This window comes from Suncus etruscus, chromosome 8 (assembly GCF_024139225.1).
Source record: "Suncus etruscus isolate mSunEtr1 chromosome 8, mSunEtr1.pri.cur, whole genome shotgun sequence".
Classification (NCBI taxonomy): domain Eukaryota; kingdom Metazoa; phylum Chordata; class Mammalia; order Eulipotyphla; family Soricidae; genus Suncus; species Suncus etruscus.
The window spans coordinates 10923802-10950068 of record NC_064855.1 but is presented as its reverse complement, the minus strand read 5'-3'; the positions used below and the strand labels follow the sequence as shown (position 1 = coordinate 10950068).

At 38.4% G+C, this 26267-nt stretch overlaps 2 protein-coding genes across 2 annotated transcripts in view; both read right to left on the bottom strand.

Moving 5' to 3' along the window:
* LOC126015454 (NADH dehydrogenase [ubiquinone] 1 alpha subcomplex subunit 6) overlaps positions 1 to 26267 on the bottom strand; it is a 566806-nt gene that overhangs the window by 363659 nt on the left and 176880 nt on the right. The gene's annotated exons all lie outside the window — the stretch shown is intronic.
* LOC126015470 (olfactory receptor 8D1-like) lies at positions 11857 to 12786 on the bottom strand. Its single transcript, XM_049777997.1, has one exon. The coding sequence runs from the start codon at positions 12778 to 12780 to the stop codon at positions 11857 to 11859; it is 924 nt and encodes a 307-aa protein (XP_049633954.1). The 5' UTR covers positions 12781 to 12786.

Below are 26267 nucleotides of genomic sequence, written 5' to 3'. Positions count from 1 at the left end.
GAAGGTTTTTTTTTTTTTTTTGCCTGAGTTCTAATATGTTACCATTAACAGTTGGTAGAAAAAGAAAAGGAGCTGTCATTTGAATTGAAGAAAAGATTAAGAAAGAGTTTAATCACTCCTGACAACACTCAAACACTCATCTCTCTTCTCTCTCTCTCATCATCATCATCTGCATGCTTTAATATGAGTCTCAACTTTCCTGTGAGGACAAAGTTCTATAAATACTTTAATTATATAGATAAAACCAATACCACGAACATAAATTATTTTTGGTAGAGTTGGAGAATAAAAACTTCAGAAGGAAAAAATTAATACTTTGTGTCCCTGCCACAAAGCACTCAATGCATAGATACTGTTCTTCACACACCAACACAAAATAGGTTAAGAAAAGATTAATCTATAATTACCCTCTCCAGATAAATTCCTAAGAAAAATTGAATAGTCTTGAATAAGATAATAATTTGTGAGGGCTTCAAAGTGGGGCTTAGGGTATCCAGGAGACTCACTTGGTAATTCTAAGGCCCTGCACTTCAATGCAAGAACCCCAGGATGCAATACTGCTCTGGCCCTGGGGTGCCAAGGATTACCTGGGACCACCCTACATGCTTAGGGCTCTCCTAAGCAGTATGCTTAGGGAACCATACAGTGCCAGGGACTAAACTGCAGTGAGTTGCAGAATCTGAATCTTAACCCATGTGTTATTTCTGGAGAGTCAAAGAAATAAATTTGACCAACTTGGAAGATTAGCAGAATGAACAAATTTATAAAGGAAGAGAACACAGAAATAAAGAATTTTCCAAATTAATCAGTAGAATTGTTTTAGATATGCACGTGCTTTTTATTCCCCATGGCTTACTTAAATTTTTAAAATTTTAATTATCATGAAATTACAAAGTTTACTCATGATTGGGTTTCAGGCATATAATGTTTTAACACCAGTTCATTCACCAGTGTCTACTTCCCTTTACTAATGTTCCCCAAAGCCCCCATTTGCCTATCACCCACCAATCTGCTTCTAGTAGAGGTATTTATATATGTGTGTATATGTACAAATATACACACATATATTTGCACATGTATATATACATATATTTATAATTTTTCACTGTGCTTTGCAGCATTGTTGCTGATAGTTTCATACATAACATTTTACTTCCTTTCTCTAATAGGCAAGATATAAAGAAACAATAGTGAAATAAATACTCAAAGACAAAAAGCAAAACCATGAAAACTGGCATTCATTAAAAAAATATGCCACTTGAGGGGGCTGGAGGGAGAAAGCAACTTTGAACATACTTTTTCTCCTAGACCCAGGAAATGGAAGTCACAACATTCTCCTTGAATAACTAGGAAAACCAAGTTAAACCACAATAAGACACTTTGGTGGTGGGGGGGTGTGCATGCTCACATACAACTAAGAAGCTATACTACTAAAACTTGCATTGTTTTTTTGTTTGTTTGGTTGGTTTTTTGGTTTTAGGGTCACACCCAGCAGCTCTTAGGGGATACTCCTGGCTCTAAACTCAGAAATCACTCCTGGTAGGCTCGGGGGACCATATGGGATGCAGGGATGCAAACAACTATCCTTCTGCATGCAAGGCAAACACCTCACTTCCACACTATCTCTCCAGCCCCTAAAACTTGTATTGTTACCTGAATTAAAAAAATTTTTTAGGGGTGCCTCGGGGGAAAATTTTTTTTAAATATGGGAGATATAGTTCAGGGAATAAGTACATTGTATGACTGAAAAGTAACAATGAACAATTTTGTAACCACTAAGCTTAGATATGGCAATTAAGAAAATTAGCTTAAGTGGGGCTGGAGAGATGGCACAGCGGTAGGGCTTTTGCCTTGTGCATGGCTGACCAGGGACCGATTGTGGTTCGATCCCCTAGAGTCCCATATGGTTCCCCAAGCCAGGAACGATTTCTGAGTGCATAGCCAGAAGTAACCCTTGAGCATCACTGGGTGTGACCCAAAATAATAAAAAAAAAATCTTAAGAAATGAAAATGTATACCAGCAATAGGGTCCAGACATTCCATGCTCATTTAGTTAGTCAAGTAAATTACAGGGGAATCCCACAAAAAGTCTTGCACACAGATATTCATGCTATATTTTATAGGTATTTAATAAGAAAAATACCCAATCCATCACCACATAAATCGATATGCTTACTATGGCTTAGTTAGACATGGGAATACTAGCTAAATAACATAAATAATAACCAATTGATAAACACAAAAATATGCAAGAAATTCAGGACAATTACACTGGGGAAAATAAGACCAAAGAAATACATGTGAATGATTTAATTTGGACATATTCTTGAAGATGAAAATATTGTACAATGACAGAAAACATGGCAGTGTGTATGGTAGATAAGGGCAATCCAGAGAAAATGGGGAAGCATGTAAGACTTACGGATAACTTCACTCTGTCACACATAATAATACCTTCCTGAATGGATGGATGAATGGCCATACCTATTGATAGATATGAATATAACTTTTGCTACTAATTAAATGCTACATTTAAATATGTATATTTTAATAGGATGTGTGTAATCTGTTAACATAGGATATCTGTCTCACTGAGCTACATTATCCCTGATCAAGACTGATTCTAACACATATGCTTGGTCTCCAACCAAAGATGTTAGTGTCTGATTTCTTCATTGTTGTTGTTGAGTCACTTTACAGCAATGCTCAGGGGCTGCTCTTGACTCTGCTCAGGGGGTTCACTCCTGGAAATGGTCTAGGGAATATATAGATAGGAGAGAACAAGGATTCAAAATGTGTACCAGCCAAGATGTTAATTTTGAATGAGAATCTGAAATCTCATCAGAAGTAACCAAAATACGAATTTCAGAATTCAGAATTGCAATGATACACCTGACCATTTCCATGCACAATATGCTAGCAATGTACATAACAGGTCTTTGTCATTGGTATTATGATACAGTTTTTCATATCATTCCTAAAGTGTACATGAGGATCTAGATTATCAAAGAACCACTGATACTTTCTGAAGATATTTTTTCTTTTTTATTCTTTTGAAATCACTGTTTATTATTTCAAAATTATTAGAATTCAGTGGCTCACAGAAAATACCATTACTTGCTTTGCCCTCCTATTTTTTTTAAAGTTTTTTTAAATTTATTTAAACACCTTAATTACATACATGACTGTGTTTGGGTTTCAGTCATGTAAAGAACACCACCCATCACCAGTGCAACATTCCCATCACCAATGTCCCAAGTCTCCCTTCGCCCCACCCGACCCCCGCCTGTACTCTAGACAGGCTCTCCATTTTCCTCATACATTCTCATTATTAGGACAGTTCAAAATGTAGTTATTTCCCTAAATAAACTCATCACTCTTTGTGGTGAGCTTCCTGAGGTGAGCTGGAACTTCCAGCTCTTTTCTCTTTTGTGTTTGAAAATTATTATTACAAGGGTGTCTTTCATTTTTCTTAAAATCCATAGATGAGTGAGACCATTCTGCGTTTTTCTCTCTCTCTCTGACTTATTTCACTCAGCATAATAGATTCCATGTACATCCATGTATAAGAAAATTTCATGACTTCATCTCTCCTGACAGCTGCATAATATTCCATTGTGTATATGTACCACAGTTTCTTTAGCCATTCGTCTGTTGAAGGGCATCTTGGTTGTTTCCAGAGTCTTGCTATGGTAAATAGAGCTGCAATGAATATAGGTGTAAGGAAGGGGGTTTTTGTATTGTATTTTTGTGTTCCTAGGGTATATTCCTAGGAGTGGTATAGCTGGATCGTATGGGAGCTCGATTTCCAGTTTTTGGAGGAATCTCCATATCGCTTTCCATAAAGGTTGAACTAGACAGCATTCCCACCAGCAGTGGATAAGAGTTCCTTTCTCTCCACATCCCCGCCAACACTGTTTATTCTCATTCTTTGTGATGAGTGCCATTCTCTGTGGTGTGAGGTGGTATCTCATCGTTGTTTTGATTTGCATCTCCCTGATGATTAGTGATATGGAACATTTTTTCATGTGTCTTTTGGCCATGTGTATTTCTTCTTTGTCAAAGTGTCTGTTCATTTCTTCTCCCCATTTTTTGATGGGGTTAGATGTTTTTTTCTTGTAAAGTTCTGTCAGTGCCTTGTATATTTTGGAGATTAGCCCCTTATCTGATGGGTATTGGGTGAATAGTTTCTCCCACTCAGTGGGTGGCTCTTGTATCCTGGGCACTATTTCCTTTGAGGTGCAGAAGCTTCTCAGCTTAATATATTCCCATCTGTTAATCTCTGCTTTCACTTGCTTGGAGAGTGCAGTTTCCTCCTTGAAGATGCCTGTAATGTCCTGGAGTGTTTTGCCTATGTGCTGTTCTATATATCTTATGGTTTTGGGGCTGATATCGAGGTCTTTAATCCATTTGGATTTTACCTTCGTACATGATGTTAGCTGGGGGTCTAAGTTTAATTTTTTGCAAGTGGCTATCCAGTTGTGCCAACACCACTTGTTGAAGAGGCTTTCCCTGCTCCATTTAGAATTTCCTGCTCCTTTATCAAAAATTAGGTGGTTGTATCTCTGGGGAACATTTTCTGAGTATTCAAGCCTATTCCACTGATCTGAGGACCTATCCTTATTCCAATACCATGCTGTTTGGATAACTGTTGCTTTGTAGTACAGTTTAAAGTTGGGGAAAGTAATTCCTCCCATATTCTTTTTCCCAATGATTGCTTTAGCTATTCGAGGGTGTTTATTGTTCCAAATGAATTTCAAAAGTGTCTGATCCACTTCTTTGAAGAATGTCATGGGTATCTTTAGAGGGATGGCATTAAATCTGTATAATGCCTTGGGGAGTATTGACATTTTGATGATGTTAATCCTGCCAATCCATGAGCAGGGTATGCATTTCCATTTCCGTGTGTCCTCTCTTATTTCTTGGAGCAGAGTTTTATAGTTTTCTTTGTATAGGTCCTTCACATATTTAGTCAAGTTGATTCCAAGATATTTGAGTTTGTGTGGCACTATTGTGAATGGGGTTGTTTTCTTAATGTCCATTTCATCCTTATTACTATTGGTATATAGAAAGGCCATTGATTTTTGTGTGTTAATTTTGTAGCCTGCCACCTTGCTATATGAGTCTATTGTTTCTAGAAGCTTTTTGATAGAGTCTTTAGGGTTTTCTAAGTAGAGTATCATGTCATCTGCAAACAGTGAGAGCTTGACTTCTTCCTCTCCTATCTGGATTCCCTTGATATCCTTTTCTTGCCTAATCACTACAGCAAGTACTTCCAGTGCTATGTTGAATAGGAGTGGTGAGAGAGGACAGCCTTGTCTTGTGCCAGAATTTAGAGGGAAGGCTTTCAGTTTTTCTCCATTGAGGATAATATTTGCCACTGGCTTGTGGTAGATGGCCTTCACTATATTGAGAAAGGTTCCCTCCATTCCCATCTTGCTGAGAGTTTTGATCAAGAATGGGTGTTGGACCTTATCAAATGCTTTCTCTGCATCTATTGATATGATCATGTGGTTTTTATTTTTCTTGTTATTGATGTTGTGTATTATGTTGATAGATTTATGGATGTTAAACCAGCCTTACATTCCTGGGATGAAACCTACTTGATCGTAGTGGATGATCTTCTTAACGAGGCATTGAATCCTATTTGCCAGGATTTTGTTGAGGATCATTGCATCTGCATTCATCAGTGATATTGGTCTGTAATTTTCTTTTTTGGTAGCGTCTCTGTCTGGTTTAGGTATAAAGGTGATGTTGGCTTCATAAAAGCTATTTGGAAGTGTTTCTGTTTGTTCAATTTCATGAAAGAGTCTTGCCAAGATTGGCAGTAGTTCCTCTTGGAAAGTTTGATAGAATTCATTAGTGAATCCATCTGGACCTGGGCTTTTGTTTTTTGGCAGACATTTGATTACTGTTTTAATTTCATCAATGGTGATGGGGGTGTTTAGATATGCTACATCCTCTTCCTTCAACCGTGGAAGATTATAAAAGTCCAAGAATTTATCCATTTCTTCCAGGTTCTCATTTTTAGTGGCATAGAGTTTTTCAAAGTAGTTTCTGATTACCCTTTGAATCTCTGTCATATCAGTAGTGATCTCTCCTTTTTCATTCCTGATACGAGTTATCAAGTTTCTCTCTCTCTCTTTCTTTGTTAGGTTTGCCAGTGGTCTATCAATCTTGTAAAATTTTTCAAAGAACCAACTTCTGCTTTCGTTGATCTTTCGGATTGTTTTTTGAGTTTCCACTTCGTTGATTTCTGCTCTCAGCTTTGTTATTTCCTTCTGTCTTCCTATTCTTGGGTCCTTTTGTTGAGCATTTTCTAGTTCTATTAGCTGTGTCATTAAGCTACTCAGGTAAGCTCCTTCTTCCTTCCTGATGTGTGCTTGCAAAGCTATAAATTTTCCTCTCAGTACTGCTTTTGCTGTGTCCCATAAGTTCTGATAGTTTGTGTCTTTATTGTCATTTGTTTCCAGGAACCTTTTGATTTCCTCCTTGATTTCAACTCGGACCCACTGGTTATTGAGCATGAGGCTGTTTAACTTCCAGGTGTTAAAGTGTTTCTTCTGAGTCCCTTTGGAGTTCACAAATAATTTCAGATCCTTGTGGTCTGCGAAGGTAGTCTGCAAAATTTCTATCCTCTTGATCTTATGGAGGTATGTTCTATGTGCCAGCATGTAGTCTATCCTGGGGAATGTCCCATGTACATTGGAGAAGAATGTGTATCCAGGTTTCTGGGGATGGAGTGTCCTATATATATCCACTAGGCCTCTTTCTTCCATTTCTCTCCTCAGGTCTAGTATATTCTTGTTGGGTTTCAGTCTGGTTGACCTGTCCAGTGTTGACAAAGCCGTGTTAAGGTCCCCCACAATTATTGTGTTGTTGTTGATATTATTTTTCAGATTTGTCAACAGTTGTATTAAATATTTTGCTGGCCCCTCATTTGGTGCATATATGTTTAGGAGAGTGAATTCTTCCTGCTCTACGTACCACTTGATTAATATAAAATGTCCGTCTTTGTCCCTTACAACCTTCCTGAGTATAAAGTTTGCATTATCTGATATTAGTATTGCCACTCCAGCTTTTTTATGGGTGTTGTTTGCTTGGATAATTTTTCTCCAGCCTTTTATTTTGAGTCTATGTTTGTTCTGACTATTCAGGTGCGTTTCTTGTAGGCAGCAGAAGGTTGGATTGAGTTTTTTGATCCATTTAGCCACTCTGTGTCTCTTAACTGGTGCATTTAGTCCATTGACGTTGAGAGAAAGAATTGTCCTGGGATTTAACGCCATCTTTATTTCAAAATTTGGTGTGTCTTTTGGGTAGTCTTGTCTTAAATTAGGTCTTTCAGTTTTTCTCTTAAGACTGGTTTTGTGTCTGTGAAGTTTCTGAGCTGTTTTTTGTCTGTGAAACCATGTATTCTTCCATCAAACCAGAAAGTGAGTTTTGCTGGGTATAGTATTCTGGGTGAAGCATTCATTTCATTCAGTCTTGTCACAATATCCCACCACTGCTTTCTGGCATTGAGTGTTTCTGGTGACAGGTCTGCTGTAAAACTCAGGGAAGCTTGCTTGAACGTGATTTCCCCTTTTGATCTTGCTGTTTTCAGAATTCTGTCTCTATCTGTGGGATTTGTCATTGTGAGTAGGATGTGTCTTGGGGTGGTTTTTCTGGGGTCTCTTTTGGTTGGTACTCTTCGGGCATGCACGATTTGATCACATATATTCTTTAGCTCTGGAAGTTTCTCTTTAATGATGTTCTTGACCATTGATTCTTCCTGGAAATTTTCTTCCTGGGTCTCTGGGACTCCAATGATTCTTAAGTTGTTTCTGTTGATCTTATCATAGACTTCTATTTTCGTCTGTTCCCATTCTTTGACTAATTTTTCCATTGTCTGCTTATTTGCTTTAAGTTTTTTGTCCAATCTCTCCTGCTGTATGGAATTGTTATGTATCTCATCTTCCACAGCACCAAGTCTATTCTCAGCTTCTGATACCCTGTCCCAGAGCTTATCCATTTTGTCATTCACTTCGTTTACTGACTTTTTCAGTCCTGTTAGTTGACATGTTATTTCAGTTTGGAGTTTTGTGATTTCTGCCTTCATATTTTCTTGGTTCTTATTAGTGTTCTGTTCAACTCGATCCATGGTATCTTGGAGTCTGTTGAGCATCTTCCATATTGCTAGTCTAAAGTCCTTATCTGAGAGGTTGATTAGTTGGTTAGTCATTATCTGGTCCTCAGAATTGTCATCTTCATTCTCTATGTCTGATGCTGGCCTGCGTTGTTTCCCCATTGTCACACTTGTATTGTGGGTTTTTCTACGTGTTTTGGTGGTATTCATTGTCTATATGATGTAGGCAGCACACTCCTCTGGCTCCTCCCTTTCTGGATGGGCTGACTTGCCTCTAAGGGAGGGGAGTCCTCCGTGGATGAAGCCTCACACTGGTTCAAATCTTAGGCCCGAGCATGCAACAGAGAAGACAGTCCAGAGAGAAATGTTTGCTTCTGTGATATAGCGCCGTTCTTAGTGTGATTTTTCCTTCTTGTTGCAATGGAGTTCTTTCCTTAGAAAGAGTGCACTGCCGCGTAGCGAAGCGGAGCGGCCGTGCTCCTCTGGAGCCTCTTTTTGCCCCACTCGCAAGAGTTTCACGCAAGAGGACAGTAGACAGACATAGACAGGTCACACTCACAGTTTTTCACAGTTGAGCCCCACTGGGCCGGTGTACTTTCGCGGATTTTCCCCACCTGGTGTCACACACAGGGAGCCGGCTTTTGCAAAGCTTAGCCGGTTTTTATGCTCTGAAGTCCCTCCCTGAAAATGGCGTCAGGGCGAGTGAGGTTTCTGGAGCCTCTCCTTGCCCCACTCGCAAGAGTTTCACGCAAGAGGACAGTAGACAGACATAGACAGGTCACACTCACAGTCTTTCACAGTTGAGCCCCACTGGGCCGGTGTACTTTCGTGGATTTTCCCCGCCTGGTGTCACACACAGGGAGCCGGCTTTTGCAAAGCTTAGCCGGTTTTTATGCTCTGAAGTCCCTCCCTGAAAATGGCGTCTGGGCGAGCGAGGTTTCTGGAGCCTCTCCTTGCCCCACTTGCAAGAGTTTCACGCAAGAGGACAGTAGACAGACATAGACAGGTCACACTCACAGTCTTTCACAGTTGAGCCCCCTGAAGATATTTTTTCTATATTTATAGTAAAAGAGTAGAAAAACCTTCTTGAGAGGCATGGTTAGTTTATGGAACTAGACAACTGGGAGCTGCACTGAAAGATTTGGATAAAAAATTATTTTTATCCCCTAAGGTTAGTAAAATTTTGGAATAAAAAACAAAATGAAAGAAACAAAGGAGAATGTCACACCATCTTGTCTGTCCATTGAGAAAGCAAAGGATTCCAAGGTCTAGGGAGATGGTGCAAAGGTTGAAACGTGGGATTTACATTAGGTTTTTCTGGGTTTAATAACCAATAGCATGTGGTTCTCTGCACATGGTCAGTAGTGACTTCATCATAATGAGTGTCAGCAAAATAACAGAGAAAACATAACTACTGTCCAAGTCAGAGTTGTGAAAAAGAACTCGGGGGAAACCACAATTCTAGCTATTGTATGTGTTTCCTACACATTTCTTGAGATTTCTTAGGGAATGTGATTGACAATGAAGCAGCACGGGAAATTAAAACAAAGGAAAATTGGTTAGGGATATATTTGGAAACATATCCTTAGTCTCCGTAGCTTGACATTAATCTAAAAGATCTATTGGATTCAAAGTTGATCTCTTGAATTGAAGAGTCTTCTGCTACCTCTAACTTTGCAGAACCAACTTCCAGCTTATCAGAATTTTATCCTTTCATCTAAAATTTTATCCTTTAAGATAAACTATTTCGTTAGCTTATTTTCTGTTAGTCATTCTGATGTTGTGATTTCTTCATACACTTTGGGAAAGGTATATTAATGTGAGAAACACTTTGAGGAGGGAATATTCTGAAAAATGTAGGCGTACCTGGGAAAGGATCATCAAACTGCAAAGTTCCCAATTATTTTGGGGGTACTCTCCATAGTCAAGGGTTTATTTATGCTGTCCTATTACCCATGTCTTCATCAAAGGGAAAGGAATAAAAACTTACCTCCAAAAAGTATTTCCCAAATGAATTGATTAGTATTATAAAAATACCCAGTGACACCCTTTGATCTGTGCAAAAACCAAGATTGCTATATATAGATGACTGGTTGTTACAACCAGGACTAGACAGTACGCATCCTGGGACCAACAAAAACAACAACATAAAGCTCTAACTTAGCTTTTGGTCTACAATCTGTTCAACAAACAAGATCTCCAATTCCAGAGGTCTGACTAAGACAACCACAAGTGAACGGGTCTTCCAGAAACATAACGAAAGACTCTACTCCAGGCTCCATCCTAGGAGCACCATAATGACCAACAACACCAACTACAGAAGATGAATTAAAATGACACTGAAGAAACAGAACTTCTAGAACCACAAAGAAAGCCTTCATCATAAGCTCCATTCCTTGAGATACACAGTCACCAAGATCTCTAGATAAAGAGGTCTGATTTTACTATCCATGACAAAGCAGAAGTCTTCCATACACCACAAAAGCACTGAGGGGAGAGTAAATGATCATGCAAGGAATCTGTAGTTAATTCCATGGCAGTATACTTCAGGGGTGGAGAAACTCTGTATCTCCTAGGCCAAGAGAATTCCCTCTATAATATCCCCAATAGTTACTGTGCCTATGCAGGGGCAAAAAGAAAAAAAAGAATAAAGGTGCACAAAATAATCATGTTTACACATATATATTGATTGATAGATTGATTGGTTTTTTTTGACGTCCTTTATTTGGTGTAGATATTAAAGTTGATGTCTCCTTTTTTATTTTATTTTATCTTATCTTTTTCTTTCTTTTTGCACTCTGGCATGATTTGATATCAGAACCGAGACTATTGTGTGGTGCTTGTCTTTATTGCTGTAGTGCTCACTGGATATTTAATTTGACATTTCTTTTTGTATTGTAATGGTGTTTCAATTACCTTTTTCATGTCCTCTCTCAAACTGAGGTTGATAGCCACTAGAAGGACTCCGCCCATTTTCAGCATATTTTAAATTTTTTTTCTTATTATTATTTACCCCATTCTATTGCTTTTCTTTCCCTCAAACAAAACCACATAACTTGATTTATCTAGCTCAGCCTCTCAAATAGAGGGAGTAAAAAGGGAGGGCACCAGGACCAAACAGATATATAATCACAGATAGTAAGCTAGACAAAAAGGGACCACCTACTCTAGCAGCCCGGGGGATGATGGTGGGGGATATGGGTTGCAGAAAGGATCGGGGAAGAGGAGAGGACAAATTTGGTGGTGGGTATTCATTCCCCTTATTCAATTAATATGTATCTAAAATACTACTGTGAAAGATATGTAAGCCACTATGATCAAAATAAAAATTAAAAAAAAATACCCAATGAATCATAATATCAGCTATACAGGTAAAACTATAAGGATATGTGTGTTAACAGACATGAATGGGGGTACATCTGACACAGATTTTACAGAAAATGAGAAGAAAATATAACTCTTAGAATATTTATTTCCATGTGGTAGCCAGGACTATGGGTAGGGTATTCGCAAACTTGGATTTGGTCCCTGCTATCCTAATATAGTCCCCCAAGCCTGACCAGAAATGATCCCTGTGTATAAAACCAGGATTAAATCCTGAGTTAGTACTACCATATGTGGCACCCCCCCAAAAATGGAGATTTTCCTTTCATGTAATAGAAGAATAATCACATTATTCCCATGAATGTTCTGACTTCTGAATCTTACCCTGGTGAGTGAATTGGGTGTCTTTATCTTTTCCTCATGACTTTTCTCAGCACATTCTTTACATCCTTATTTCTCAAGCTGTAGATCAAGGGATTTAGCATAGGGATCACAGTGGCATAGAACACAGAAGCCACCTTCTCCTGAGCCATATTGCTGGAGGAGGGCTTAAAATACATAAATATAGCCGAACCATAAAAGACCCCAACTGCTGTCAAGTGAGAACCACAGGTACTGAAGGCTTTAGATCTGCCCTCAGTTGATGGCATCTGAAAAATTTTGGCAATAATAAAGGCATAAGAAATGAAGATGGGAAGAGTTGAGGCCAACACGTTGAATCCACCTATAAAGATCATCAGGAGCTCATTGACATGGGTGCTGGAGCAGGAGAGCTTCAGAAGAGGAAACACATCACAGAAGTAATGGTGGATGACATTGTCCCCACAAAAGGAAAGCCTTGTCATGGCAACTGTATGGGCTAAAGCGCCCAGTGTAGACACTGTGTAGACTCCAATCACTAACAGATTACACACCTTTGGAGACATGGTGACACTGTATAGCAGAGGATTGCAGATAGCCACATATCTGTCATAGGCCATTGCTGTCAACATGAAACACTCTCCAATAACAAAAACACAAAAGAAAAAGAGCTGCGTCATACATCCAGAGTAGGAAATTACATTTTTCTCCCATATGAAGTTTCCCAGGAGTTTGGGGGTGACCACTGAAGAATAAAAAAGATCTAAGAATGACAAATTACCAAGAAAAAAGTACATGGGAGAATGGAGCTGGGAACTTGAAGTGATCAGGAGGATCATGCCCAGGTTTCCCACCACTGTGACCCCGTAGATTCCTAGAAACAGGAAGAAGAGAGGCAGCTGGAGTTCTGGCTGGTGTGTTAATCCTTCAAGGACAAACTCAGTTACAGTGGAGTAATTGCACCTGACCATTTTCTTTTGGGAACAGGGGATGTGTGACTAGAAAAAAAAGAAATCATTGAAATTTACAAGGTACATTCCAAGGACTAGTCATTATTGAGAAAGAAATGAAAAGTAAGTAATCATAAAATGGAACATATTTCATATTACTATCTAATTTATTCTATAACTATATAGTTATGAAACTCAATTATAATTATAGTTACATGTTTATACATGTTCATTTAGCATTGTACAATTTAGCTAAACATAAATAAAGTAGTAAAGAATACAATGTGCTCAAAATGCTTATAAATATCTAATCAAAGCTATTATTTTGTTCCCTGAAAGATTAAAGTTGTATCTGGAATAAGCAGGCATTCAGCAACTTTAGATGGCATAATACCTTATAATTCTAGTACTTTGTTGGTGGTGACATTAAGATTTTGTTAAATTCTAAGGAAGTAATTCTATAGAGGGCCTTTTTTGTGTGTGAGGGCTATCATTCAATAAACACACAAACTTCAGCAGTAAGGGAGCCAGGAAGTCCTATTGGAAGTCAAGGTGTAGAACAAAGGGAAGTAAAGTCCTTGTCGCTCCATGTTTTGGAGATTTTTTTATGTATTTCTGAGTTCTGAGTTTCAAATGAGTCGGTATTCTGCTTTATGTTTCATTTTCCTGAGAATTCTTAAGTGTATTGTGGCTATAATGCATAAACCCTCTCTATTCTCTCTTACTCACTTGGTCACTTGCTCTCTCTCTCTCTCTCTCTCTCTCTCTCTCTCACACACACACACACAGACACACAAAGGAAGAAAAGAACATTTCCATCCACTGCATTCTCTTCACACCCACAGGCAATTGAAAACTCTTATTCAGGGACATCATACAAATTTGTAATCAATACAGTGAAGTCAATCGTAGTGTTATGGTGATATTTTCCCAAAGTAATAACACATCAAAGTGAATGCTTTTAGAAAAGGTTAATTACTAACTAGAAGAGTGTCAAGGGGGGGCTGGCGAGGTGGTGCTAGAGGTAAGGTGTCTTCTACCTTGCAAGCGCAAGCCAAAGAAGGACCTCAGTTCAATCCCCCAGCATCCCATATGGTCCCCCCCAAGCCAGGGGTAATTTCTAAGTGCTTAGCCAGGAGTAACCCCTGAGCATCAAACGGGTGTGGGTCGAAAAACAAAAAAACAAAAACAAAAGAAGAAGAGTGTCAAGAGACTGTGCTATCTTTCATGGAATAGTTAATAGTTTCACACTGAAGAACAAGCATTACTTGTTAACTCTCTTGCTGCTCTGGTTTAACATCATTCACAAAACCTAGACTTTTTTTAAACATTAAAGAGCAGGAATCAGAGATTAAGAAATAAAGCCTCATTCTCACCATCTCCAAAGTTTGTGTTTCTGGTCCAGCTGTGTCACTAATTCAAGGCTTCTGTTCAGCAAAAATCTTCCCCTCTGCTTTCCTAAGAAGGATGGAACTGACAGATGATGCCCAAGATCTATTAGAACTCTAAGATTTAATGACACTAGATGAAGGGCATCAGAACCCTTTCCATCCCTATATCTTGAGCCCCCCTTCCTAAGTGAGGGAATTCTTGAACTTGTTGTTCACAGGACTTTGACCTCCAAGGAGATGAGTGATTCTATAATTCTCCTAGGATTCCAGGAGCCAAGTTGTAGTCTCAATGGGGAATTTCTCCCAAGAAGAAAGCTATTGACAAGTTATCTCTACACCCAGAAGAGCTGCAAACTTAAAGAAATGAAATTCCCAATGTAGATTATATCTCCTTGGAAGGAGAAAAATTTGTACAGAAGATTTTAATGATGCCCATCTGAATGGTTGGGAAATGGATAGGCAGCATTTTGATGAGGCTCTGCTCAAATACTTCAAAATATAGTCCAGTCCTCTTCTCTCTGCTCCAAAATTTACTTACAAATGCAATTGCTCTTAACTTTTTAACTCTTGTTACCACCACTAGGGCCAATTAAGGTGTATTCTGGAATAATGTCTCAAGATACTAATGGGAATAATTATGATTCATATTAAAAATGTCACCTTCTTCTGTATACTATTGGTGCAATAATATTAGGAATTTATCTCCCAAATCTATAAGTCACTTTTGTAGCTCCATAGTACTTCATGGTAGAGAATTAAATGCTTTTCTGCTCAGATTAAGAACAAAATATTAGAATATCTTTCCTCTTCACTGTTATTTTTATACAAGTGTGGGAGAAGGTTGAGTTGTTAAAAGGATTAGAAGAAATGTTTTGAATATGTGAGGCTCTGTTTTTGCTTTCTGGCGCCACAAGGAAGAAACAGATACAGGGAATAGTAAGTGATTTAAAAAAATAAATAAAGGATTGGAGGCATAGCACAGCAGGTAAGGTGTTTACCTTGAACTTGCTGACCTAAGTTTGACACTTTGAACTTGCTGACCTAGGTTTGGCACTTGGCATCCCATGTGGTCCCCCAAGCCTGCCAAGAGTAACCCATGAGTGCCAATGGGTATGGCCCAAAACCCCAAAAACAGAATAAACAAATTAAAATTGGTAAGATAACATAATTTTATGATCCAAAATAACTTCAGTGTTTCAAATTTCAAAATGTTTTTGAAACTAAACTGTCACTGAAATACTGTAGGTTATAATTTTAATATACAAAAGTTCATTTATCTCACAGTAAATACATAAGTGAAAGTTTAAAGCATATTAATATCACTTTTGAATTAATAACCAAAGGAAATTATTCACAATAAATGATATACATTTATGAAGCCACACAATATGACATAAATCAAAGACGTTTGAGATAACAGAACATTAAAATGATTATGGAGTGTCAACATTGTTCAAATGTTATTTCTTAATAGATAACATTTAGATAAATATACTTATGTGTAAAAATTTCTAGGGAAAGGCAAAAGAACACTCAACTAATTCTTGAAATACAAGAGAAAGCTCAGAAATCAGTTCTGATCAATTAGATATTGCTTAAACTGTCTGGTGTTGGGCCTTGTTCCTGCTGCTCAGCCATCTCAGCTGAGACTGCCTCTGGCTGACATTATAACATTTCCTATTCTGGAGTAGGAGGCAGAGTCCCTTCTGACTGGCTGGATCCCAGCACCATATCCAGGGCCCAAACCACAACTCCTAAAACATGTGATTTCATGACGATGCACTCAAAAAATTAAACACTTCTCACAGTTATTCCTTCTCTTATTTGGTGAGAATAGGCAGAGTAAAAATAATAACCTTCAGGCTAATCACTCAGCACCTTCCAGGAGAAATAATTATATTCTTGTTCCCCATCACCCCCACCACAGCAAGAACACCATAAAAATAATAGGGAAGAGTAAGAAATGACTGACCGGGGGAACTGCCAGGTAAAGTGCTGACTGACTCACTTGCGGAGTCCCCACCTGGCGGTGCTTCTTCTGAGGAAACTGAGGACCTAAAGGGAGCCCTGCCCTGTTCTTCTCTGTATTTCCTGAACTCTGGAAGCTCTCGTCAGAGCCCTGGGAAGCGAACCCCCAAAAACTGCATTCTGAAGCTACCCAGTGAGTGGAGCCCTGGGAAGCAAACCCCCAAAAACTGCATTCTGAAACTACCCAGCGAGCAGCCCTCCTCTAAGCCCTGGGAAGTGAACACCCAAAAAAACTGCATTCTGAAGCTACCCAGTGAGCGATCGAGCAACCCTGCGCTCTTTCTAAGAAAAAAACACCATTGCAACAAGAAGAAAAAATCACACTAAGAACCATGCTGGATCACAGAAGCAAGCATTTCTCTCCGGACTGTCGTCTCTGTTGCATGCTCAGGCCTAAGATTTGATTCTGTGTGAGGCTTCATCCACGGAAGACTCCCCTCCCTTAGAGGCAAGTCGCCCATCCAGAAAGGGCGGAGCCAGAGGAGTGTGCTGCCTGCATCATATAGCCAATGAATACCACCACAACACGTAGAAAAACCCACAATACAAGTGTGACAATGGGGAAACAACGCAGGCCAGCATCAGACATAGAGAATAAAGATGACAATTCTGAGGACCAGATAATGACCAACCAACTAATCAACATCTCAGATAAGGACCTTAGACTAGCAATATGGAAGATGCTCAACGGACTCCAAGAAACCATGGATCGAGTTGAACAGAACACTAATAAGAACCAAGAAAATATGAAGACAGAAATCACAAAACTCCAAACTGAAATAACATGTCAACTAACAGGACTGAAAAAGTCAGTAAATGAAGTGAATGACAAAATGGATAAGCTCTGGGACAGGGTATCAGAAGCTGAGAATAGACTTGGTGCTGTGGAAGATGAGATACATAACAATTCCATACAGCAGGAGAGATTGGACAAAAAACTTAAAGCAAATGAGCAGACAATGGAAAAATTAGTCAAAGAATGGGAACAGATGAAAATAGAAGTCTATGATAAGATCAACAGAAACAACTTAAGAATCATTGGAGTCCCAGAGACCCAGGAAGAAAATTTCCAGGAAGAATCAACGGTCAAGAATATCATTAAAGAGAAACTCCCAGAGCTAAAGAATATATGTGATCAAATCGTGCATGCCCGAAGAGTACCAACCAAAAGAGACCCCAGAAAAACCACCCCAAGACACATCCTAGTCACAATGACAAATCCCACAGATAGAGACAGAATACTGAAAACAGCAAGATCAAAAGGGGAAATCACGTTCAAGCAAGCTTCCCTGAGATTAACAGCAGACCTGTCACCAGAAACACTCAATGCCAGAAAGCAGTGGTGGGATATTGTGACAAGACTGAATGAAATGAATGCTTCACCCAGAATACTATACCCAGCAAAACTCACTTTCCGGTTTGACGGAAGAATACATGGCTTCACAGACAAAAAACAGCTCAGAAAATTCACAGACACAAAACCAGTCTTAAGAGAAAAACTGAAAGACCTAATCTAAGACAAGACTACCCAAAAGACACACCAAATTTTGAAATAAAGATGGCGTTAAATCCCAGGACAATTCTTTCTCTCAACGTCAATGGACTAAATGCACCAGTTAAGAGACACAGAGTGGCTAAATGGATCAAAAAACTCAATCCAACCTTCTGCTGCCTACAAGAAACGCACCTGAATAGTCAGAACAAACATAGACTCAAAATAAAAGGCTGGAGAAAAATTATCCAAGCAAACAACACCCATAAAAAAGCTGGAGTGGCAATACTAATATCAGATAATGCAAACTTTATACTCAGGAAGGTTGTAAGGGACAAAGACGGACATTTTATATTAATCAAGGGGTACGTAGAGCAGGAAGAGTTCGCTCTCCTAAACATATATGCACCGAATGAGGGGCCAGCAAAATATTTAATACAACTGTTGACAAATCTGAAAAATAATATCAACAACAACACAATAATTGTGGGGGACCTTAACACGGCTTTGTCAACACTGGATAGGTCAACCAGACTGAAACCCAACAAGAATATACTAGACCTGAGGAGAGAAATGGAAGAAAGAGGCCTAGTGGATATATATAGGACACTCCATCCCCAGAAACCTGGATACACATTCTTCTCCAATGTACATGGGACATTCCCCAGGATAGACTACATGCTGGCACATAAAACATACCTCCATAAGATCAAGAGGATAGAAATTTTGCAGACTACCTTCGCTGACCACAAGGCTCTCAAATTATATGTGAACTCCAAAGGGACTCAGAAGAAACACTTTAACACCTGGAAGTTAAATAGCCTCATGCTCAATAACCAGTGGGTCCGAGATGAAATCAAGGAGGAAATCAAAAGGTTCCTGGAAACAAATGACAATAAAGACACAAACTATCAGAACTTATGGGACACAGCAAAAGCAGTACTGAGAGGAAAATTTATAGCTTTGCAAGCACACATCAGAAAGGAAGAAGGAGCTTACCTGAGTAGCTTAATGACACAGCTAATAGAACTAGAAAATGCTCAACAAAAGGACCCAAGAATAGGAAGACAGAAGGAAATAACAAAGCTGAGAGCAGAAATCAACGAAATGGAAACTCAAAAAACAATCCGAAAGATCATCGAAAGCAGAAGTTGGTTCTTTGAAAAATTTTACAAGATTGATAGACCACTGGCAAACCTAACAAAGAAAGAGAGAGAGAGAAACTTGATAACTCGTATCAGGAATGAAAAAGGAGAGATCACTACTGATATGACAGAGATTCAACGGGTAATCAGAAACTACTTTGAAAAACTCTACACCACTAAAAATGAGAACCTGGAAGAAATGGATAAATTCTTGGACTCTTATAATCTTCCACGGTTGAAGGAAGAGGATGTAGCATATCTAAACACCCCCATCACCATTGATGAAATTAAAACAGTAATAAAATGTCTGCCAAAAAACAAAAGCCAAGGTCCAGATGGATTCACTAATGAATTCTATCAAACTTTCCAAGAGGAACTACTGCCAATCTTGGCAAGACTCTTTCATGAAATTGAACAAACAGAAACACTTCCAAATAGCTTTTATGAAGCCAACATCACCTTGATACCTAAACCAGACAGAGACGCTACCAAAAAAGAAAATTACAGACCAATATCACTGATGAATGCAGATGCAATGATCCTCAACAAAATCCTGGCAAATAGAATTCAATGCCTCGTTAAAAAGATCATCCACTACGATCAAGTAGGTTTCATCCCAGGAATGCAAGGCTGGTTTAACATCCATAAATCTATCAACATAATACACAACATCAATAACAAGAAAAATAAAAACCACATGATCATATCAATAGATGCAGAGAAAGCATTTGATAAGGTCCAACACCCATTCTTGATCAAAACTCTCAGCAAGATGGGAATGGAGGGAACCTTTCTCAATATAGTGAAGGCCATCTACCACAAGCCAGTGGCAAATATTATCCTCAATGGAGAAAAACTGAAAGCCTTCCCTCTAAATTCTGGCACAAGACAAGGCTGTCCTCTCTCACCACTCCTATTCAACATAGCACTGGAAGTACTTGCTATAGCAATTAGGCAAGAAAAGGATATCAAGGAAATCCAGATAGGAAAGGATGAAGTCAAGCTCTCACTGTTTGCAGATGACATGATACTCTACTTAGAAAACCCTAAAGACTCTATCAAAAAGCTTCTAGAAACAATAGACTCATATAGCAAGGTGGCAGGCTACAAAATTAACACACAAAAATCAATGGACTTTCTATACACCAATAGTAATAAGGATGAAATGGACATTAAGAAAACAACCCCATTCACAATAGTGCCACACAAACTCAAATATCTTGGAATCAACTTGACTAAATATGTGAAGGACATATACAAAGAAAACTATAAAACTCTGCTCCAAGAAATAAGAGAGGACACACGGAAATGGAAACGCATACCCTGCTCATGGATTGGCAGGATTAACATTATCAAAATGGCAATACTCCCCAAGGCATTATACAGATTTAATGCCATCCCTCTAAAGATACCCATGACATTCTTCAAAGAAGTGGATCAGACACTTTTGAAATTCATTTGGAACAATAAACACCCTCGAATAGCTAAAGCAATCATTGGGAAAAAGAATATGGGAGGAATTACTTTCCCCAACTTTAAACTATACTACAAAGCAACAGTTATCAAAACTGCATGGTATTGGAATAAGGATAGGTCCTCAGATCAGTGGAATAGGCTTGAATACTCAGAAAATGTTTTCCAGACATACAACCACCTAATTTTTGATAAAGGAGCAGGAAATCCTAAATGGAGCAGGGAAAGCCTCTTCAACAAGTGGTGTTGGCACAACTGGATAGCCACTTGCAAAAAATTGAACTTAGACCCCCAGCTAACATCATGTATGAAGGTAAAATCCAAATGGATTAAAGACCTCGATATCAGCCCCCAAACCATAAGATATATAGAACAGCACATAGGCAAAACACTCCAGGACATCACAGGCATCTTCAAGGAGGAAACTGCACTCTCCAAGCAAGTGAAAGCAGAGATTAACAGATGGGAATATATTAAGCTGAGAAGCTTCTGCACCTCAAAGGAAATAGTGCCCAGGATACAAGAGCCACCCACTGAGTGGGAGAAACTATTCACCCAATACCCATCAGATAAGGGGCTAATCTCCAAAATATACAAGGCACTGACAGAACTTTACAAGAAAAAAACATCTAATCCCATCAAAAAATGGGGAGAAGAAATGAACAGACACTTTGACAAAGAAGAAATGCAAATGGCCAAAAGACACATGAAAAATGCTCCACATCACTAATCATCAGGGAGATGCAAATCAAAACAACGATGAGATACCACCTCACACCACAGAGAATGGCACACATCACAAAGAATGAGAATCAACAGTGTTGGCGGGGATGTGGGGAGAAAGGAACTCTTATCCACTGCTGGTGGGAATGCCGTCTAGTTCAACCTTTATGGAAAGCGATATGGAGATTCCTCCAAAAACTGGAAATCGAGCTCCCATACGATCCAGCTATACCACTCCTAGGAATATACCCTAGGAACACAAAAATACAATACAAAAGCCCCTTCCTTACACGTATATTCATTGCAGCACTATTTACCATAGCAAGACTCTGGAAACAACCAAGATGCCCCTCAACAGACGAATGGCTAAAGAAACTGTGGTACATATACACAATGGAATATTATGCAGCTGTCAGGAGAGATGAAGTCATGAAATTTTCCTATACATGGATGTACATGGAATCTATTATGCTGAGTGAAATAAGTCAGAGAGAGAGAGAAAAACGCAGAATGGTCTCACTCATCTATGGGTTTTAAGAAAAATGAAAGACATTCTTGCAATAATAATTTTCAGACACAAAAGAGAAAAGAGCTGGAAGTTCCAGCTCACCTCAGGAAGCTCACCACAAATAGTGATGAATTTAGTTAGAGAAATAACTACATTTTGGACTGTCCTAATCATGAGAATGTATGAGGGAAATGGAGAGCCTGTTTAGAGTACAGGCGGGGGTCGGTTGGGGAGGAGGGAGATTTGGGACATTGGTGATGGGAATGTTGCACTGGTTATGGGTGGTGTTCTTTACATGACTGAAACCCAAACACAATCATGTATGTAATCAAGGTGATTAAATAAAATATATATATATTAAAAAAGAAGAAATAATATATTTAAATAAAAAAATAATAGGGAAACACATGAAAGCCCATTAAGTTCAATGAGTGAAAAAGGTATCACTTAAGACATAAATAACACCAATCAACTCAGGAAATCCTCAGGCAATGTCTTTAGTGACACCCAGATGAGAATGATCACTGAGCTCAAAGAAACAATAGCACAGGTAGCTAGCAAGCACACAACAGTATAATTTGACATAAAGAAACTAACATTGTCTGAAATGACAAAAAAATTAAGAGCATGGCAGGTGATGCTTTAAAATATTTAATGGAAGTTCTGAATATCAGAATGATAGCAGCTGGGTAATGTATCAAAGAGCTCCCTGATAAGAAGGAGGAACTCACTAGGAAACAGCAGAAAGTAGAAAATAATCTGTAAAGAAATAAACAGCTGACATGAGAACTATGGGATGAGTTCAAGAGGAACAATGCAAGAATCAACAAATTCCCTGAAGAATGGGAAGGTAAACATAATGAAGAAACAATAGTTTAAATAAAATCGTCAATAGAAATTTTCCAGAACTGGGGATTATAGGCACCCAGAGCCAGGAGCCTTCAAGAGTCTCAGTGAAAAATAAATCCAATGAGGAAAATTTTAACACATCAAAATGACAAATTTCAAAGGTATAGAAAGAATATTGAAAAGTAGCCATATCAAAAAATAACTTACATAGAAAGAAAAGTCCATAAGCTATACAGAAAATCTATCAAATAAGATTCTAAAAGCCAGACTACATAAAGGTATATAGAACAAAAATGCAATGAAATAAAAAAACCTCCCAAGAACATTATATCAAGCTATATATTCAAATTTGAAAAAATGATACAGAGCTTACTGGTAAAGAAGCAGCTTAGAAAATTCATAGCCTTGAAACTCATTCTTCAAGAAGCATTAAAAGAGCTCTTTTAATTATCAACAAGTACAACTAAATATGATGTTCTCTAAGGTGCATATGGTTATTCTCTGCTACATGAAGGAAAGTTAAAATCATATAATAATCATCACAAATATAATTTTATTAATTTATTTTCTGATAATTCTATTTTCCAATTTCCTTTGTGTTTTATTGAATCGAGTAATATGTAATAAACTTTTTATTTGCCTGCCAAGGGAGCAGTATAGGAATAGGATAGAAGCTAGGGACATTTGTGGGAGGAAGGGGACATTGGTGGTAGAGTTGATGTTAGAACATTGTATACCTGAAACAACACTATTATGAACAACTTTGTAAATCATGATATTATAATGCTGTCATGATACCATAAAATATTTTAAAAAGAACATATGGTCTTTAAAAATAATAAATAAGGGACTGGAGCAATAACTCAGTGGAGAGGGCATTTACCTTACATGCAGCCTACCTACATGCATCTCATCAATTCATCAACTCATCTGGTCCTCCAAGCCTGCCAGGAGTGACTTCTGATTTCAGAGCCAGAATTAACTCCTAAGAACTGATGGGTTGATCCAAAACCAAAAGAAAAAAGTTATCAATAATAACTTAATAGTTATAATAATAAATATACTACCGAGTAGAAGATTATAAGAAGTAAATCCATCAAATGTCAATTGGTCATGGTAGAGATTATTCACTAGAAAGAGTCACAATTTTCAACAACGTTGTCTAGAACATTGGAAATCCATGTGTTCATGGATGAATGAATAGATGGGTAGATAAATCCAAATTCACTACATGCAGATAATGAATCAACACAGACTCAACATTTTCCAAAAAATAATTTAGGATCCAGAGAGATTGTATAGCAGATAAGGATTTGCCTTGCACATAGCCAACCCGAGTTTGATGCCTAACACTGCATGTGGTCTCTCAAGCTCTGTCAAGAGTGATCCCTCAGCAAATACCCAGAAGAAAGTATGTGCTCCCTGAGCAGTTTTTGCCAAAATAAGAGAAATTACCATTTGGAATGTGAATATAATGAAAAATACAAAATACAAAAGGAATGTGGTAGGATACCATAAGAATAGTATGTAAAAAAGGCAATTGAAATGAGTGTTTAGATACAACAACAAAATCTGCATGAAATAAAAATTGGTATAAATTAGGAATCATTTGAATTTCTGAGGACAATATCAGGGAACAAGAAGACAATTGAAGGATGAGTGAAAATCTTTACCATACAAATTTCTGATAAAGAACAAGTGTCTAATATACACAATAAGGAAGGAAAAAGACCATTAAAAATGAGAAAATAGGGCCACAGCAATAGCACTGTTGGTAGGGTAGGGAGCTTGCCTTGCATGCAACCAATCCCAGAATCCCATAACGTCCCCTGAGTACCACCAGATGTAATTCCTGAGTGCAGAGACAGGAGTAAACACTAAACATTAATTAATGTGGCTCCTCCCCCTGAAAGGGCCAAATATTTGAACAGACATCTCATCAAATAATATACATCCTGGCATTTAACTATGTGATTCACAGTGGTCAGCATTCAAATGTGAGAAAGGAGTGACACCATCTGTTTTCTGCCTCTCTACTCCTGGGATTCTGGATTTAGTGACTGCTCTGTACCCTCAGCTTCCGTCAAATTCATCAATGTTCTACTTCTTAGAATTATTTAACTTTCATAATGCATACTGATTACAAAAACATTCACGTAAGACATAAATTAATGAAAATGTTGGGGCTGGAGCAATTGTGGCCAACCTGAAACAGACCTGGATTTAATCCTTGGCATACGATCTGGCCCCCCAACCCCTGGAGCCTGCCAGGAGTGACTTCTGAGCTCAGAGCCAAGAGTAACCTGAACTCCGCCACGTGTGGCCCAACTCCCTCACAAAAGATAGAAATTAATGCGAATTTATGAAGTCATCATACACACACGCACATACACATATATTTGTCTTCAACACCCCCCCCCCACACAAAACCATTAAAAAAGTAATCAGCAAGAGATCAGAAGCAGAGATGAGTAGATACAAATACATAGTTGTGGGTAGACATAATTTTCTTTAAAGAAAATAAAAATGCCTTCATAAAAATATTATACATTAATGAGAAGCAAAATGACTCAAGTTTAAATGGAATAAATTGATAAGCTTGAGATATAGTTTCCAGTATAAGAATGTGATGTTTGGGGCCGGAGAGATAGCATGGAAGTAGAGCATTTGCCTTGCATGCAGAAGGATGGTGGTTCTGATCCCGGCATCCCATATTGTCCCCTGAGCCTGCCAGGAGCGATTTCTGAGTGCAGAGCCAGGAGTGACCCCTGAGCACTGCTGGGTATGACCAAAAATACCAAATAAAAAAAAGAATATAATGTTTGCTGTACCCCACACTTTCAGCTTTCTGCTGAGTACAAAAGAGATATGCTGAAAACTACTGTCCCTTTAGAAAGAAGAGATGTTCTTGGGTCCATCACTTATTCTGTATAGTTTGTCATCTTCCTTGTTGTGATTTGGTTTTCTGAAAAGTTTTGCATTATCAGACTTTCAAAGCAGGCTCCAAACTAAAAGCAATTCTCTAGATAAATTCTGGTTAGTACAAAATAAAGGGTTTTGTTGTCCATATATTTTAAGATTTTTTTGAGCTTACATTAGCTAACAAGAGAAATGTTTTAATATTCTCACTCTAGTCCAGATATTAACTAAAGTAATATGGTAATGTATAATAATCTATATAGTTATCAACTGATTACACCAGGGGTCCCAAACTATGGCCCATGAGCCACATGCAGCCTGCTGAGGAAGTTTATCTAGACTGCTGTTTTTGCTGTTGCTTTCTGCCTTGCTTAGCAGCTGACTCATCCTGGGCCCACAGTGCACATGTGTAGGGTATGTGCTGCACTCTCTGCCTCTTCTTCTCTTTGACTATTGTCTCCTCCTCTCAATCTCATAGTTTGAGGAGTTCTCAAACTATGGCCTACTAAAAGCAGCTCCATATTTCCCATTGAAATATTGGTAAGTTTGTTGTATTAGGTTTACTTGTTCTTCATTTTAAATATTATATTTGTTCCCATTTTTTTTTGGTTTGGGGGCCACACCCGGTGATGCTCAGAAGTTTCTCCTGGCTATGCACTCAGAAATCACTCCTGGCTTGGGGGACCATATGGGACGCTGGGGGATCAAACCATGTTTTGTCCTAGGTCAGCACATGCAAAGCAAATGTCCTACTGCTTGTGGCACTGCTCTGACCTCTGTTCCCATTTTTTATTTCAAAATAAGATATGTGCATAGGAATTTATTCATCATTTTCCTTAGACTATAAGCAGGCACTTTAGTGGTCTGAGGTCAGTGAACTGGCTCCTGTTTAAAAAGTTTTAGGACCACTACCCTACATTACACCCTTATATTATATCAATCATATGTTGTTAAGACTAGTGCATTACATGACTGAAACC